The following is an 18,743-nucleotide window of genomic DNA, read 5'->3' as shown; positions in this document are numbered from 1 at the left end:
CCTGTATATTGATGTTCAGCTGTGCAAGTGTAATAATTCATAAATGATGATTGACCCCTTTTTTATTCAGGAATTCTATAAAAGTACAGAAACACATTAAGGATAATCAACACCCATGTTCCTATAACACAGTTCTGTCAGTCATTCATTAGTTGTCGTATTTCTTCCTTTTTTTCTTCTAACTCAAAGAAACAATGCGTTACTGATAGAGCTGAACTCTCTTAGATTAGCACTGAGGTTATGTTTTGTGACATGAATCCTCCTGGCCCCCACCATTGCTGATGTATCCCACTAGGCCTTTTAAAAATAGCCTTAATAACAATAACAAAAGCAAATAAACATGCAGCATGTGTTTTGAGCCGGGCACTATTCTAACTGCTTCGTATATATTAATTAATTTAATACTCATTACCTTATAAATCTGGTTCTACTGATATCCCCATTTTGAAGGTGAGGAAACTGAGGCACAGAGACCAGCTTCAAGAACGGCTTCAAATCACTTGCCCAAGGTCACACATATGGTAAAGTAGTAGAGCCATGATTTGAACACAGGCAATCTGCTTCCACAGTTTGTCAGCATTCTTACTTGTTCTGCTTTACTTCCTGTCAAAGCGTTTTTCTCACACACACACACACACACACACACACACACACACACACTACCGTTTTTTATGGTGGTTTTTAAAAACCTACAGAAATATAATCATCAGCATGCTTCATTCTGCAGTCTATTCACTCAAAACTGATCCATCCATATGGATACATACAGAGCTAATTCATTATTTTAACTATTGTAGAATATTCCATAGTGAGACCATACCATTTATGATTTAGCCACTTCCTTACTGATGAACATTTGAGTTGTTGAAGTTTTTCTTCATTATAAATAATGCTACAAAGAGCATTTTTGCATAGCACTGTGCAGAAACATGGAAGAGGGTCTCTAGAATCAGTAGGTACCTCCTTGCAGGGTTCAGAGAGGATATTGAGTTTTCTTTGACACTGCTAGATCATCCTCCAGAGTAGCTAGATCACTCCCTGCTTTTTTCCAGAGATTTGAATTTCAAAATATGGCAAACATCTGTCAAGGACATTTTGTTAAATTGGTATAGAGGAATTCACAAGGCTACAGAATAATATTTAAAACTCAAGATAATTATCTACTCATAAAAATGATCTTGAAAGAAGATGTTTTGTTTGTTTGTTTGTTTTGGGCCTTAACTAGGGAAAACAAAATGTGGCTGTCAAATGCACTAGAGCCTGTTCCTTAATTCTCTCCTGATGTGAACAAGGCATTAGGGTAAGAGGGAAGATGTCTGGAGGGCCTTCTGAAGCAAATTGTGCTCAGTTTAGTTTAGCTCAAGGGATGTAGAACATCACAGTTCCCTTTCTTCTTCCAAAATATAAAAGAGTAAAATCCATGTTTTCCTTTTTATAATTTTTCAAATAACCTAAATAATACTTTTCGAAGCTAAATGTCTTCCCATCAGAGATAGTCAGCACCCCACACTTTAGCTATGGGTCTCAAGCATTCATTAGTTGTAAGAAATTAAATCTTAAATGAGAATGTGTTTTCCACAGCATCTGCTAGTCTTTAATAAGGGCTTTTCTTCCTGAGGTTGTAGCCAGTTTGTTCATTCTTTCTTTCATCCAGCTGTACCCTCCTCCAAAGGGGATGCTATATGAACTCCAACTTGAAGCATGGTGTTTTCTATAAAATGGCCCGTGACATGCCAACTTCATATCTGATCACAGCTAGGTACATTCATCCCTACACCCTTTCTCTGACCCAACATGGCACAAACATAAATCTCTCCATTAGACACATTTTTTATATCTGTTTGGTCCTTTAAGAAACACAACTTGAAAATAGATTTCCCACAGACGTCTTTTTGAGGGCATCTTATTTCTCTCTTAGGGAACTTTTCTAAGGCACAAGGGGATTTATCATGGCTCACCTGTCATGACTGAGTCTCCGCAGGCTTCCCTGTTGAACCCGTAGCCCACCTTCATTAATTTGCAGATCAGCAAACTGATTCAGCAAAATCAGAATCCAGCTTTTCATTCACTTCTTTTGAATCCTGCTTATGCTTTTCTTCAATGCAGAAAACAGTTGTGGCTTTCAGGAGACCACTTATTTAAGCCATCCTTCCCCTGTCTCCATCTGGCTGGGATTGTTTTCCATTAGAGGATCTTTTGATTGTGCCCCTCTTCTTTCTTAAAGTGTCGACCTCCCCAAGATCATCCCTGCCTTTCCCATTCAGACGACGAGCCACAGAAAGAATGTTTGTCAAACCTCGGTGAACAGCTGTAGCATTCAAACATGACCCCAATGGCTCAGCCTTTTTGATTATTTAATCTGCTTGAAGTCCAAGGCACCAAAATAAAACTGCCTTCTTAATCCGGTCGTGGCTTCTGAATTCTGTTGACTTATTAACCATGCTGTGTCAACCCTTGTCAGGTTGGGGGATGCTCATCATGGATCCTTGATCTCGGGGTCTAGCAACAGAGCCAGCAGAGTGTGTAATATGAGGACAAATTGGCCTGCTGGAGGCTGACACAGTTTCACAGTGCACATGTTTGGTCATCGAAGGGTTATTCAGCCAACATTCACGAGGATTAGCTGTGTTGACAGGGTCTTGATGCCCTGAAATTCATAGCCATGGTTTCCTTTAGTGGACAGCACAGTCTCTTCTCCCTGGTGCCACAGACATTTCTCAGCTGCTCCTTTGCTTGCTCCCCATCTCCTCTCCCCACCCCCTTTTGAATTGACCTTTCTGTTTATGTGACTTTGGAAATTCTTCACAATCTTTCATCATTTCCCTGATTTTTCACATATAAAACAATAAAGCCGCTCCTGCAAACATCAGGCTTCAATGAACTGTGACTTTGCTAATTGAAGCTATTGGGAACTTTCCCTCCAGGGACTGGAAGGTCTCTTTAAATGGGCCATTTGTTGAGGCGGGGTTTTAATGCTTAAAGCCGCCCTTCGGCACACCCAAATGCTCCGCTTGCCCACCGTGACTACGTGTAAGGGTAAAAAACTGTGCTTTTCTTGAGGTGGCATGAAGTGGACTCTCTGGCCCCAGATATAATAGAGCAGCTGAGTGTGGGATTTGGAATCACGTGAATGTGGATTTGAATGTGGCTTTACCATTCACCCTTCCGTGTCTCTGGGCAAGTGACTTGCCCACTGGGAACCTCGTGGCCTCCTCTCTAACATGGGGATAACAGCACTCCTTGCTTCACAAGATTGTTCCTAGGATTAAATAATACATGTCCTTGCCTAGAGCACCTTAATAAATGTGCACAATTATCCACGAGAATGTCTCCTAGGACTTTCATGCTGCTAGCTTTCAAAGGGCAACCTTGACCTGACAGGTGGAGGGAGATCCTGACAAAAGACCAGGAAGCCTGGCCCCTCAGATCTCAAGAGAATGAAGATGAAAAATCAGATTGTGATTATCCTTAATACACTGCTCTTGGGGATCCCTCTTCTCCTTTGGCCAAGTGAGAACCCAGTATACTCATCCCTTTCGGGAAAAATCTGCTTACTCAGCCTGCCATCTTTTGTCCTCTCTCCAGTATTCTTTGAGCAAGAGAGCTGCAGTGGGGAAAAGTCAGATGTCGGTGACAGAGAGCCATTTGAATCTTAATAAGGGCTAAATGGTTCCATCTTTCCTTCCTTCCTGCCTTCCCGCCATCCTGTTTCCAGTGCAGAGAGTTTAATAATAATCATTCCTTGATGATACATGACTATCAATGGCCCATATGTAGCCTTCAGTCATGAATTTGTCATAATAAAACAAATACCTGTGAACCTAAAGCTCACTCTAAGGACTAGAAGGTTACCAATAACTCATATTCACTTGTATGACTGTTCTTCCCAGTGATCAGCAAACGTTTTTTTGTAAAGGGTCAGATAGTAAATATTTTAGACATTGAGGGCTAAATGGTCTCTGATGCACCTACTCAACTCTGATGTAGCACGAAACCAGCCATAGCCAATCCATAAAAACAGGGACGTGTCTGTGCTCCAATAAAACTATATTTATATAAACAGGTGGAGGACCGGATCAACCCACAGGCCATAGTTTGCGAACCCTGCTCTAGCCCATTCTGTAGCCACTGCTGTCGCTGCTCTATCACCATCACCTGTCACCCACCCCCAAATTCCACCACCCAGCTGGACATATCCACCATACTGTCTCTTCGTCAATAAAATGAGGAGTGGTGGGTAGGATGATCTTGAAGGCCCTCTTATGTATAAAACCTATCATTCTGGTCAGAACACCTGAGTGGACTCGAAAGGCCCTGTATTCACAGACTTCAGGGGGAAGTTAGACAAAGAATTTGAGCGTCTTTTTTGGTGTGTAGCAGAGCTATTTAAGCTGTGTCCTTGCAGAGCCCAACTTGCAAGGTTGGTGTGGTCCTTGCAGGGTCCACATCTTGTGGACTCAGAAGCCTGAAAAAGATGAATACATTAACAGCACAGCTGGTGTAGGAGGCCAGGACACCTGCAAAGAAACTGCAGCCAACCGGAGTACTTTAATAAATGTTCACAGTTATCCATGAGAATGTCCATGAAACTGCAGTTAAGGCCAGGCTGGGTGGCAGAGAAGCAGCATACATTCATGCTGCTTACACTCTAAAGCTGTGTGGTCTTAGGCAAACTTCAGAATCTCTCTGAGCCTCAGCTACCTCATCTGTAAAATGCAGATAGTAGCTACCTCATAAGGTACAGGAGGGATCAGTGTTAAGTGCACAGCACAGGTCTGGGAGAGACTTGTAAAGCAAATGGTCAAAAGTGGCCTTTCCTATAGTTTTAGCAGTGGTTATTCTTAGACCTCAAAGAGTCTGGACTGGCTGCTCCTGCCTAAGTTGTGAATACCCTTGGAATAGGCAAAGAACATTCCCAGCAATGAGTTCTCAGGAGCAATGGGTTCTTTGGTTCTCTTTTGCTTCTGCTGACTCTAAATGGTGATTCAGAGATAGGCAGCGCACACTTGGACTTTGCATGTGGAGGTTTGGAAGGCTGAATGATTTATTCTGTCTGACCTCAGTCCAGAGAACAAAGGGAGGGTGCGTGATCTACATGCTAATCTCTCCCTGCAGTGCCTTCTCTCCCTCCCTCCTGTGATGAACCAGATCCCAGAAGTGGCAAGTCGACTCTGCATGCAAAACAGTAACCAAGGAGAGATTCTGAATGTCAGATCAGGCCAAGCTGCTCCCTAGAGAGGAACACTCCACTGTGAGGTGCTCCCGATACCAAGGCCTAGTCAAGAGTACAGGGTATTTCCCACACAGAAACTTGCTTCAGACACACCCTCAGAGTCTGTGGTGACTGTCACACTCAGATTTCAAGAATTTCCTAGTTTCTGTCTATTTCCTGTATACCTTTGTCCATGGTAAGTCAGAATGTTTCCTAATATAAATTAGTCTATTTAACATTTCACCTCACTCCAACAAAAAAAACAATTAATTATTAACTCCTAAAATTGATGATGTCTTCAAATCTGGCAAATATATGATAGCTTTTTCTCATAGGTAATGCTATACAACTATTTTAAAAGAATATGTTAGAGTTAAATTTATTCACAGGGAGGATACTCGTAATAAGGTTAAATAAAGCAATTTGAATAGGAATGCACATTGTACAATCCCATTTATATTGCAAAAAAAAAGAAAAGTCAGTGGTGGAGGGATTAACCCTGCAAATATGTATTGGTTTGTCTGAAGACGAAATACCCTGATTACCCAAGGGGCAGGGATGATTTAAGAAGAAGAAAGGAAAATTAAATTTTTCTGTTTATAACTCTGTGTATTTAATTTGCTACAACCAACATGTATTACATCTATAGTTTTAAAAATACAAAGGAGAAGAACTGACTTTTGTTAAGTAGCAAGTAGAGGTACACTTTATTTGTTGGGATATTCGAGATGGCTTATTTTCTAGTGACTAGCTATATTGTATGTGCAAATACAGCATTCCTAGAGTTCACATCCTCTTATCCTTCAGGATTAGCCACAAAGGTGACATCTGTCTTTCTCTGCCAAATGACCTGCACAAGTGACCAAACCACATAATGCATACAAGCATTTCTCCCAGTTTTAATGTCTGCTTTGGTAAAATCATGGCAAAGTGCTTCCCCATCCCTGCCAGTGGGCCCCCATCCAAAGCAGGTGCTATGGTGATCTGATGCAAGGGAGGCAGCCAGACTGAGTGACAGCTGCAGCCCAAGATAGTAGGAAGGGGGGGCATTTAGTACTACACATCCACTCAGAAATTTCATTTGATTGTGGAAGAGATATGACATTTGGAAAATATTTCCCTAGGAATTGCAGATGACAAAATGGCACCCAGGTATAAAATTTATACAGAGCTATTTAAAAAGCCTCAGTATTATTTCCTTCCCTCTTTCTTTCCTTCCTTCCTTCCTTCCTTCCTTCTTTCCTCCTTCCTTCTTTCTCTTTGAGCTTATAAAACGTATAACAAGAAAACTAGGTATATATTTTAAAATGTCAATTATATCATTCATTTAGTGCATACAGTGGGCCAGATATTGCTAAGGATTTGTTGCAGTTAAAGTAATGTAACTGCTGTAACAAGGAAATCCCGAATCTCAGTGGCTTACCACAACACCTTATTTATTGTTCTTAGCACTGTCCCGTTCAGGTTGACAGCGGGGCTAGGCTCCATGCATTCAGGGACCCAGGCTCATTCTTTCTTGTTACTATGCCCTCCTCTTAGTTCTCAGAGCCCTCTCCATCAACTGGCTAATGTGAAAAGATAGGATCAGGCATGGGCCAGGCCTGGAAATGGTACTTATCACTTCTGCTTACATTTCAATGGCCACGATGAAATCACATGATCATATCTAACAGTAAGAGAGACTGAGAAATATAATCTATCTATGTGCCTTGGAAAAAGAGGAGCCATACATGTTGGAGAGCATCTCTGCTTCCACATTTTGTTTGCAATATCTCACTTAAAGGTGACGACTCACTAGTCTATAAGCTTAAGATGGTTTCTTGTATTTCTTCCCCTAGTTTCTACAGTACCACATAGTAGGTTTATTAAGTAAATGCTGAATTAATGAATGAGTGAATGAATGAATGACAAACCTGAGAGATAGAAGCTAAGTAATTTGCCCAAGGTCTGTAGCATATTTATTGCAAATACATGAATTGTGAGTATCCATGTTAGATACACTATTTAGGGAACCTATAGTTTTATGTATTTTATTTCTTAAGGTCTTTTTTTATATACTCCATTGAGCTGCAAATTTAATGATCTAAAAGCTTTAACTAACTCAGAAGATTAGAACATGGTTTCCTTTTGAGGTGTTCAGTGGAGAATCAAGGCATGTGGTTTCTGTAGTGAGAAGGTGGGAAAGATGTGTGCCCCTCCTCATTCTTGTTTGCCTTTATGATAAAGTAAAAATTGAGGTTCAAGGGCTACTTACAGTCCATCAGTTTATTTCACATGACTCTCTGTGGAGTTTAAACTCCCTTCACCTGGCATTTAGATGTCTGATAAAATTAGTAGAGTAATGGATTTGAAATAAAATTAGTGGAGTAGTTCATATGATATGTGTACCTCCAACCCCCCCTAAAACTAAGGGAGACAATGGCCAAAATGTATGAGACTGCCTTTCAGTGTACACTTGTCCACAGAGCCCAGGTCTGAGCTAGGTGCTGTGGGAACGAGGAAAGACATACCACACTGACTTTTGGCCGTCAAAGTACTTAACCAGTTTGTAAGGTGCTGTTTAGCAATCTTTATTTATTAAGTCAGATTCTATGCTGATCATCTTATCACCTTGAATCTGTTACCCATGAGAAGACTGAGTATGATGTCGTTGGACACTGACACTCCTCAGTTCTCCAGAACCAAGTCTCAGAAGTACTTTGGCTGGTAGCAGCAGCGGACCAGACCTAGATGCATTTTTTTTTTTTGGTACATTCACTCTGTACTGTCAAGTTTAGAGGAAGTACAGACTTCCCATTCCAATGTCTTCCCAACCTCAGCCTTCCAGCGCTCAGTTTGTCTGCATACAGGATGTATGTGAAGATAAAGATGCATTTCAGATAAGTATGATTAAAGGTAATTAGTGAGCTCATGCAGCTGGTAGAATAAACATAGACAGATGCTGGTTGATATAAAGCTAATGAAAGAAACAAAAGGATCAAGAAACATGGCAGCTTAGGAAGCCTGGCCAAGGCCTCACACTGACTCGTTTTACTTAGATCTTTTGATTGACTACTTTTGTCCCTGCCCCAAAAATATAAGTTGGAATCAAATTCATGTTTGATTGTTTGTTCACGTTACCCATAAAATGAATGTTTTGTGCAGTTCTTCTTGGTGAATCTTTATCTGCTTTTCTACTTTTATTATAACATGATAGTTCAGTTTCTGAAATAAATGACAACGTGTTTTTCATACTTTCAAGTTATAGCTTAGTGTATGTATATTGTGTTGCAGTAATAAATCTGTTTTTCCTTTTTCTCTTTAAAGTTTGCTCTACGTTAGCTCTTTGATACATGTGTAGCTTGAAATGTTCTGGAAAACACAATTGTCTCAAATAGGACTTATATTGTAACCCACCAATTACAGATCCTGGGCTTTAGGAATCCTTTTTGTTAGTCCAGCCTTCATCTGTCTCACTGTTTCATTTTAGAACAGAGTCCCAGTTATAAAAGACAGAATCTGGAGTGAAACTATCTAGGTACAAATGCTGCCTCCAACATTTACTAGCTGTGTGACTTTGAATAAGTTACTTAACCTCTCTGATCTTCAATTTAATCATCTATACAAAGGAACCCTGGCAAAACAGGCAGTTTTGCAAGGAGGGTTAAATAATATTTTTATGTAAAATCTTAGCAAAAATGCCTCTGCACATTGCAATATACATTAGCGAGTATTCCCTATTATTGTGTTTGTATGATATGTATCAACTAGGCACTTAGCCTGTATCTGTATGCACTAATCTGTTTGGAACAAAAACCTGTGAGTTATTTGCAAAGGAGCATTTTGCTAGTGTGGCAGAGTTTACCATCTTTTTGGATTATAAAGCTTGTCTGTGAATGTGTATTTGCCTAGAATCAGCTGCAATCTAAGTGAATTTATGCTCTACATATCTCTGCTTGTCATCAAAATAATTCCACAAACAAAAGAAAGTTGGCCGTTGGTGTCATGTGACTGCAGCCTTCATGTGGGACTTTTGTTAGCAAAATAAAGGTCCTGCATTGACTTTGATGCAGCCGCTAAACCAGTTTATAATGAACAACTTCCCATTTTGGTCTAGTAGTAATGTTCTCATCCTTTCATTTAATCCAAGTATCCCATATTGGGCCACCTACTATGCTTGCGCTGTTTTTTTTTAAAGGTTTACCTACCGATCTTTCCTCTAGTCAGTCCCTCGTTGGTAGGGGCCCTGTTCCCCATCCTTGCATAATTAGCAAAAACATGTAGTCATCTCCCTAGGGCTGTTTAACTTTCATCATGAAGCATGACTATCAGAGTTTCAAGGTTGATAGGAGTGGAAACATTTGTGTTCAACAAGCAAGCTCCTTCATGTGTTGTCAACATTTCATTTGTGATTCTAATGAGGGCCGAGGAGAAAATAAACTTGGTGTACAGCTCTCCACTGCTACAGCTGATGTTTATAAGTCCATGGCCCCGAGTTGCTCTTAGCATGAAGACATTTGGAAATGCAGCTGCGAGCTGCTGCTGTGTGTGATGAAGAGCTAAGATGGTGAAATCTACTGAGACATTCCTGAGAATGGCAATGTAGGTGTTTACTTCTTAGGGACTGGCATTTCTCTACTCATTGGTGTTTCAAAATTGGTGTTGAAGGTGAAAACGCCCTTATATAAAAATATAAGAGTATATTAGAGGCACTCTCATTCTCGGCCTCTATTTCATCTCATCTCTGAAAGTGTGTCATGGATTTCATTCACTGTTATTTCTTTATGAAGAAGGTATCTCTTGGGTGTTCCTTAACTATTAAGCTCTATGTTTGGGGATATTATAAGCATGAAAATAAGACACAGCAAAATAGGTGTACCCACAATCCAAAGGGCCCCTACAGTCTAGCAAGGAGACCGGCATTCATGATGCAACCACACAAATATAAGAAGAACTGCGGCTGTGAAAAGTGCTAGGAAGTGGAGGTACATGGTACCATAAGAGAATACAATTAGGGAATCTGATTTGGGATATTGGGGCAGCCATCCCTATGGATTTTTTTATAACCAGTTTTCAATGGAAGGATGGGCTAGAGTTTACTGCAGGGAGGGGAAGGGACAAGGACCATTTCAGGTAAAGACATGGCTTATATAACTCTCAAAGGCCAGTGAGATGGCAGTGTACCCCGGGAGCTACTGGGAGCCCAATGTGGCTATAACACAGAAGGTGACGAAAGAGGTCGGGTGAGAAGATGCTAGAGAAGAGGTGAAGAAACTGGTTGTTGACCACACCCACCCATCCCCAGTATCCACTATAACTGTATTATTAATATTAGAAAGAGCTATCTCTTTTTCTACCCCCACCCTCCACACACACACCTCTGCAAACATGCAGCTGTCTGTTGTTGGGGTCAGATTTAGAGTGCTGCAGTATGCAGTATGCAGTATGCCCTGTAATATACCTTGGGAGGTGCTGGCACTTCAAGGCAGTGTCCTGTGGCAGCTCCAGCATCTTACCAAATCTAGGGAGATGCATCTCGCTGTCCTCTATACAGATGTAGAGAGGATGGCAATTTGGCAAGCATTACGGAATCTCAGTACACGTTTATCAAATCCTGAGCTTTTACTTACAGTTTGTGGTTATGAGCAAATCCATTCCACACCTGCCTGAGGAGTGGCAGAGTGGAGTCGTCATCCTCTCCACACAGGTACATGAATCAAGTGCAGTCAAGGACGAGCCAGCCCTTCTGGTGCTTGGAGGCTAGGTTGATGGGACAGAACTTTCTCTCCTGAGCGTTCATGTATATGTTAGTGTGGATATGATACCCAGCAGACAAGGGATAGAAAAGCTTATGTGCCACAGTTACATGCTTTGTGGGCCCAAACGGCCCTACCAGTGGCCCCATGGTCCCCAGCATGGCCTCGAAATCCTTGCCAGCTCAGTGTTTGAGGCAGACAACAGCAGACAACTGGTGGCATCATGCTGACATAATCCTTGTTGCTGTTCCTGAAGTAAATCCTTGTTATCTGCAAATCTGAGTTGTAAGTCTGGAATATAAGTGTCATTTTGCTGAGGGAAGAATTTGGATCACGCATTAGGAAGCTACTGACCTAGCTCCACCTACCCACCCACCCCTACCGCCACATCCCCACTTCTCCATCTTGATGTAAACTTGGTGTTTTCTCCTTGTCCTCGTGAGTATGGTAATTTTCCTATGGTGATAAGTTAATTCTTTAGTTTTTAAAATGGCTTTCAAAAAATGAGAAAATTTCAGGGCATGTTGAAAAAGGAGTTAGATTGTGGTCTGTGCATTTGCACAGGAAATCCATGGTTTGCACTAGAAATATGATTCCAGAAAAGTCAGAGGATGGTGCAGGCATTTCATATTTCTGTCTTGGGCACAGGGGTGATCCCCAGATAGAGCTCTCTGTGATTGCCAAGGGTTTGCTGGGAGCGATGGGTCAGCCATGAGTTTCATGTTGGTTAGCTCACTGAAACTTTCCCTGCTCAGCATGTCCACTGGCTTAAGAAACTGAAGTGCCCAATCCAAAAGTCAATCTGAAAGGATAACAAATGTTGGACAACAAACTGAGACCAAGAAGAAACTGGGAATCTAGTTCCCTATTTATTTCTCCATGCTTCCTTATAACATTTGGGAAAACTTGGCAGTTAAGTAGCAGCTTATTTTTTGTTTAGCTCTTCTGTATAGAAATCTGCTTTAGAAGTCTCTAAATTCTCTGGGCAGAATCAAAACATCTAAAACTCATAGAACACTCAGAAAATCTAAGACACGGGGTGCTTTACCTGAAGACAATCATGAATTCTTCTGTCATTCCAGTAGAATTACTGTTTTATATCTCACTGAAGAAAAAACTGAGTCTTGTTGAGAATGAGTCACTTGCCACAGATCAGTTTGTAAGGAGTAGAGCTAGGTCTTGAACTCACATCCATCTGATTTCAAAGCCTTTTACCTCCAGCATTTTTTGTCTCATCTCATTCTTCCCAACCCCTTCCCCTTCATCAGGGGAAAAGCAGAATAAGGGTCCTAAAAGAGACTTAGCCCAGACAAAACAGACTTGGTAGAAATGGTACTTTAACCACTCCCCAAACCCCCGCCCCATGACTTCTGCCCTTGTAGGTCATTGCCCATTGCTTTTTCAGGCCAAGGGCCACCTAGAGAAGAGGAGAGCCTGCTGCCTGTCTGCAGCGGCTACAGGTTGAGAAAAGGGTTCTGGGGCTGGAGGTGAGGAAAGCAGGGTACTTTGTGCATGAGTTAGCACTAATCTGGTCCATCCCCAGAACGGCACTATCAGTCAGATCTCGGACATATTTGTCATGGCTGCTCCCCTGTTGAGAAGCTGCCCCTGCAGGCCCACCCTCTCTTCATGGCTGGGCAGGAAGGGGAGAACTCTCTTTGATCTTTAGACCGGTAGCAGGAGAAGCATGGCATTTCATGGACCTGTTCCTTCCCCTCCGCCCAGTTGAGTGTTTGGACAGCCACAGGAACAAAGTTCCTTGGCTATGCTTACTTTAGAACCTCTAGACTCAAGACACAGCATGTCCTGGAAGAAAGAAGTGGAATGGCTGCCCGCTTCACACTGAAGGATCTAGGTCATAATACAGAGGAGGGGATGCCAAACTCATCTATACAGATAAGTAGTTCAAAAAGAGGGTAGGAGAGAGAGAGGATGGAGCTAAACTGATGGCCAGCCCACTGGACAGCTGGACTTCTGTGATCAGGAAAGAACCACTCACTCACCATGTTGGTTTCCAGTCTCTGTCCACAACTACATGCCCCAGATAACAGACATTGGCCTAGAAACAGACCAGCTAAGTTTCGAAATATATCCACAGTTTAAAAAAAGTAAGACAGGTAGCTTGTGGGAGACTGTTTTCTACTTATCCTTCCTCAGAAAGGAAAATTTTTGAGTCAAATAATTTTGAATAGGGAATGTATGACTTTTAAAATATATATTCGACTTCCCTGTAGTATAGTATACTTTGATGTATTAAAATACAGCTCACCCCACTCAAATTACTGCCTTGGTGCCTAATACTGTAAAATTAAACTATTCCTCGCTGATATTTTATTAAGCTCCACCAGCATTTCAGACGCAGACATCTCATAGAGCTTCAGGCCATATGTTTTATATGCTGTCAGGGTGAACTCTGACTTCAGTCGGTAAAGCCCCCTCCCCACTTTTTTTAAAGTGCAGCATTTTCAAAAACTTTGCTACAGGCTGCTCCCAAATTGAGGACTGTTGGAAGTAAATATCTCTGGTTGTGTGGGTACGAATGCAAAACAAAGTCGTCTTATGAAAAGAATGAAAAATAAGAATGTTTCTTGGATATCATTTTTGCATTTACACTGTGCAAAAATTTTTCACCACTTTTGGGAGGTCATTTTTGGGGGTGGAGTATTTTTGAAACCCATATGCAAAAAAAGGATATGTATTTATGCACAATGAGTTCAGTTCTCTAGCAGGGAGTCAAAGGTACCTGTGTGTTTGCATTTTAAGAAATAAATGGATGTAGCCATAAATGCCGATCCTCTTAACAAGACTAACTTCGTCATTTAATAAGGGAGATTATTTCATAAATTTAAAACCAGTTAACACGTTTAAAACTTGATAAGACGAGACAATCCTGGTACGTTTCCTGTTCTCCAGTGATTAAAGCAAATCGAACGCTGGGCTAGGGGAGGTTTTCCATGGTACAAGTAATGCTGTGAATGTTTCTCCTGGTAATGCAATTAGGAAATATTGGCCCCAGCTAATGTAATTTAAACAAAACATGTTGTCCTCGTCAAACTTGTTCAAGTTGTTAAACAGGCAAAGCCTTGTCCAAAAAGTTAAAAAACAGGGGCATATAGTGTTTCCATGGAAACTCTGTTAAAATACTGATTTGTGGATATGATCATAATCAGCCCCATAATCTAATATGACTGAATTAAATGAAAAAGAATCTCAGTTATGAAGTAAGCCCCCTGTGTAAGAGTATTCTTATACATGCAGAAAACATATGGATTCTGACACTATTTTCAAACTACTTATTGGCTCAGGGATAGAGCTTTAATACTCCGGTTTTGTCTGTCAATTTTTCCCCCCTCCATTCATTGTTCATCGCTTTCATAATGCTGGGATTATGTGGGTGAGCAATAAATAAAGTCTTGATGACATTTGGAGTTTTCAATATGTATCATTGCTCCCCAAACATACCCCATATATTGCTTTCATTGTCTCTTGTGACAAGAGAAGATAACTCATAAGGTTTAACGATTTGTGGGACATTACAAGATTAAGTTTTATTAAGATAATAATTTCTTTTCTGCTAATGTGATCTTGGTAGAATTCTAACTGTGGTAGTTTCAAATGGATGCCTTTGACCTCTAGAGGAAAGGGCACTAATCCAGGAGCTGGGGTGAGTGTCCCTGGAACCCTGGGCAGAGACTTCAAGGACTTTCACTGACCTCCTAACTGCACAGTTCTGTGGGTCAGTTTGCACCTGTCTAGGCTACAAACTGAAAAATTGGAACTACTCACCATGGGATAAACTTCAGCCTGGTGGAATGTCAAAGGCACCTGTCTTTCAGCAAACTTACTTGATTTATTTGGAATTCTGTTCCATTGTGAGATCATAGGTGGCATTTGTGGGATCAGTTTCCGTATTGCAAAAACATGTCCTCAGTCATGTATGAACGTCAGATGGGTTTACTGTGTGATTGTTAACAAGAACCTGACATGACAATCATTGATGTCTTAGCCATGGTGGGTTTACTGTGTGATTGTTAACAAGAACCTGACAATCATTGATGTCTTAGCCATGACATCCAAGAGCATCTATAGAAAGACTTCTGTGACAGTGCAGTGACACACTAATGCACCCCTACACAAGTGTGTCAGCACATCTCATACCTCTGTGGTCCCCTGTTGTGTGGAACAGGGTCCTAAGGTCACAGCATGTCTGAGACTCACCTTTCAGGTGGAGAAATGCTAAGTAGAGTCAGACAGAGCTCAAAGATTCAGACCCTGACCCAAGGAGCAGGAACTGACTCCTCCCTAAGTTTTCCCATCCACCTCCCAGAGCAGCTGCACCTTCCAGGTATGCACACTTTCTGATTTGGGCACAGAGAGAAATAGGCAAGGTGAGAGGTGGGTTCAGGCCAGAGTCTGATGCTGGGAGCTCGAATCTGCTGATTACCTGCTCCTATCAATGCTTCACTTTCTATTTCTAACTAATTTGTTTTTTTAACAAAGTTATAGAACAAATATATTAACATGGTTTTCAAAAATTAGATAGTACTTTAAAAGCCTACAAAGATAAAAAGCAGGACCCTACCCAGCACTCCCCGTCCACTATCAAACCCTGGTCCCACTTCCTGTAGACAACAGCTTCTGCCATTCTTAGCATCTCTATTTCTCATTAACAAATTGAGATTACTGGGTTTTATTCATTTTTAGACATTACTTATTTACTTCTTTTAATAAGTGGGTGCTTTGTACTTTTTATACCAGCCCTTCTAGCCCTCTCTCTATTTTACCAATATAGCTATGTATCGATTTCAGTTTTTGAATAATTACACAGTGATTTTATTATTAGAACCATCCATATCTATTCCCTACTATGTTAAATGGAGTGCTATTGTGTGTTTCCTTTTTTTTATGACATTTTTCCCTGGGCTGAAAAATCCCCTGTCTTTTTATTTGCTTAGTTTTCCTTCTGCTCATGACTATTTTTTCCCTATGTTTTTCATCAGATACCTCAAATGCCCAGTGTTAACTATTTTCTAAATATTCAGTGTTTCTGCCTATTTCATCATTCTTTGGAGAGACCCTGCTCTACGCACCCTCTGTCATCCCGTTCCATCCGGATAATTGCTCTCCAGGCAGGCTGGTCAGCTGGACCCCTAAGACTTCCCTTCATCCCCCCACATTCCTCTGTTGTAGCCCTCTCTCCCCTAGACCCTGTCTTCCTTTTTCCTGAATTAATCCCTCATTTCGCTCACAATCATTCTCCATTGTTTTTTTTTTTTAAGAAAAGAAGATAAAATTTCTTCAGTCCTTGTAGCTCTGAGAATGTCTTAATTCACTCCTACACATGCTAATCATTTGGCTGGGTATAGGATTCTGGGCTGGAGAACACTGACCTTCAGAACTGTGAAGGCATTGCTTGATTTTCTTTTGAATTTCAGTGTTTTTGTTTAAAAGTCTGATACCTTTCTAATTCCAGACCCTTTAATACGACCAGCTTTGCCCAACTTCCATCCCAGAAGGTTTCAGAATGTACCCCTTGTTGCTAGTGGCCTGAAATTCCTTGCTGCCCTGGGTCTCCCTCATTTATCGTGCTGGGCATTTTATAAGTTTCTTTTATTTAGATATGCATATCCTTCAGTTCTAGGAAATTTCTTTACATTATTTCCCCAAGTCTTATTGTTTTATTTTCTGAGAGATTTTTTTCAAACTTGTTTCTACTCTTAAATTTATTTTGACTATTCTTTTAAATTTCCAAGAGTTCTTTTTTTACAAAAGCTTTTTCCTGTTCCAAGGACACAATATCTCTTTTGATCTCTCTGAATATATTGACTAAGAGTTAGTGTCACTAACTCTTTGCTCAGCCCAATGGAATCTCAAGTTGTCTAGTTCGGTCACTCCCTTACCCACAAATGTAGGTGTGAAATGCTTCCCTATCACTCCTCTATTACATGTCTACAGCCCCCCTTCCCTTTTCTCAAGATTACATCATGAGGATGTGGGGAATCAGACAGGGATCTGGCAGGGTGTGCAGCAAGTTACTCCCTCTGGGCAGTCAACGGACAATGCAGCCAAGCTGGTGGAGTGCCGGGGTGCTGTTAGGGTGGTGAGAGGTCCTCCCTGTTGGAATAAAGGAGGGGCTTTACCCACTGCTCTAGTTTCTTCTCCTCGCTTAGGTCCTTCACCACTCCCATTCACCCAGCTGTTTCCAAACAGCAGGAAAATTTATGCCCTGCCTCATTATCATTGAATCTAAGGTGCCATGATAAGAAGCGGAACTTCTACACATATAAAAAGCAATATACCTTGATGTACATGTACTAAAAGCCTCAAATGTCATTTCTCCCATTGATCCCCTGGGCTTGGTTGGGCAGCCCTTTTTTATATTCTCATATAATCCTGTACATGTGTTTCAAAATACTCACAATGGTCACTGGTTGTGTAATATACGTGTACCTTAAGAGATTTTAAGCCCAGAAAACACATGGGCTGTACCTGTCATATTCTTTGCTGTTACCTCCAACACAGAACATGCTCGGTCGGTATCTGTTGAATGAAGAAAGGTATAAAAAGGGGAAGTAAGCAAAAGGTAGAGGCAATGTGAGGAACAGGAAAGAAGGTGAAGCCTCTTAGGAATAATCCTCCCAGAGGATAATAAAAGTTGAAAGTTTGATTTAACAAAATCAGGTTGACCCGCACCAATGCCTTGCTCCAGAATTCCAAATAATGACATGTAACTTCATGGGAACCAGCTCCAAACCTAGAAGGAGCAAATAGTCTGCCCAACACTGGAAAAATATATTGCTTTGCTCTCTTCTCCATTGAATGAAAAGAATCCAAAACTTTCTTAAACATTTGAAACAAAAAGAGAGAGAAAAGGTAAGAAATGCCACTTGAAAAGCTAATGCAGTTTTATAAAAAATTCCTGGGACCATTTGTCCCCAGCTGAGTTACTCATAGGGCACAGAGCTTGAGTGTGAATGACCTTTAGCTGTAATAGTAATATCTATTATTAAAAATAGTTAAGCATTGTGAAAAATTAATCCACCCGTGATTACAGTGCATTTAAGATGATTAGAGTTACCTGGAGAGCCTTAGGCAGGGAATCTGCAGTTCTTTGCTGTTGCTTGCTGTAAGCAACAACTATTCAAAGAGGATTTCAATGTTTTGTTATAGGAGCAGTGAGAGAGAGCGAGAGCGAGAGCGAGAGCGAGAGCGAGAGCGAGAGCGAGAGCGAGAGAGAGAGAGAGAGAGTGAGAGTTAGTTAGTTCGTTCCAAGGAGACTTTGTGGATCTAAGCACCTGTTGTGTTGGAAAGAGGACAGTAAATTGCTGACTAGCTGGCAGAAGGGTCATCATCAATCCTTTCTGGAACCCTATAAGGAGTGTGATCTTCTGGGGGAATATTAAAATATCAAGGTTAACAATTATTCAGCTCTCACTATGTGCCAGACATTGTGCTAGATCTAACTTTATCACCAAGCTTTTATAACCAAATGGAGGGAGGTTAAGCCTGGATTCTAATACTGAGCCCACCATTACTCTATGTGCTTCTTGAGTTTTTCAATACACTGAGGAACAGAAAAAGATTGGAGTAATCTTTGAAGCAGTACTAAGACACACCTAAAAATTACAGAAAACAAAGAATAGAAAAGGTTGTAGGTAGGACTTGCCAGATAGAAAGCAAAGGAGTACCAGAGTCAGGCTGAGCTACCAAAGCAGGGCAGGACTTTGCAGAAGTCGCTGGGGCATTTTGCTAAAGACCTGCAAAAGAATATAATGTTTAAGGGATAGTAGCATAGA

The 18,743-nt window shown here is 41.1% G+C and overlaps 2 protein-coding genes across 7 annotated transcripts in view; one reads left to right on the top strand and one right to left on the bottom strand.

The window, feature by feature from the left end:
• Positions 1 to 1,981, bottom strand: part of LRTM1 (leucine rich repeats and transmembrane domains 1) — a 5,638-nt gene extending 3,657 nt beyond the window's left edge. The window contains exon 1 of the mRNA XM_006917532.1: positions 1,959 to 1,981. Within this exon, the coding sequence (XP_006917594.1) occupies positions 1,959 to 1,965 (7 nt within the window). The 5' untranslated portion in view covers positions 1,966 to 1,981. The remainder of the gene's footprint in view (positions 1 to 1,958) is intronic.
• CACNA2D3 (calcium voltage-gated channel auxiliary subunit alpha2delta 3) overlaps positions 1 to 18,743 on the top strand; it is a 799,126-nt gene that overhangs the window by 673,889 nt on the left and 106,494 nt on the right. The gene's annotated exons all lie outside the window — the stretch shown is intronic.

This window comes from Pteropus alecto, unplaced genomic scaffold (assembly GCF_000325575.1).
Source record: "Pteropus alecto unplaced genomic scaffold, ASM32557v1 scaffold75, whole genome shotgun sequence".
Classification (NCBI taxonomy): Eukaryota; Metazoa; Chordata; class Mammalia; order Chiroptera; family Pteropodidae; genus Pteropus; species Pteropus alecto.
Note: the sequence above shows the minus strand (reverse complement) of the source record. Positions and strands in the feature narration are given on the sequence as shown.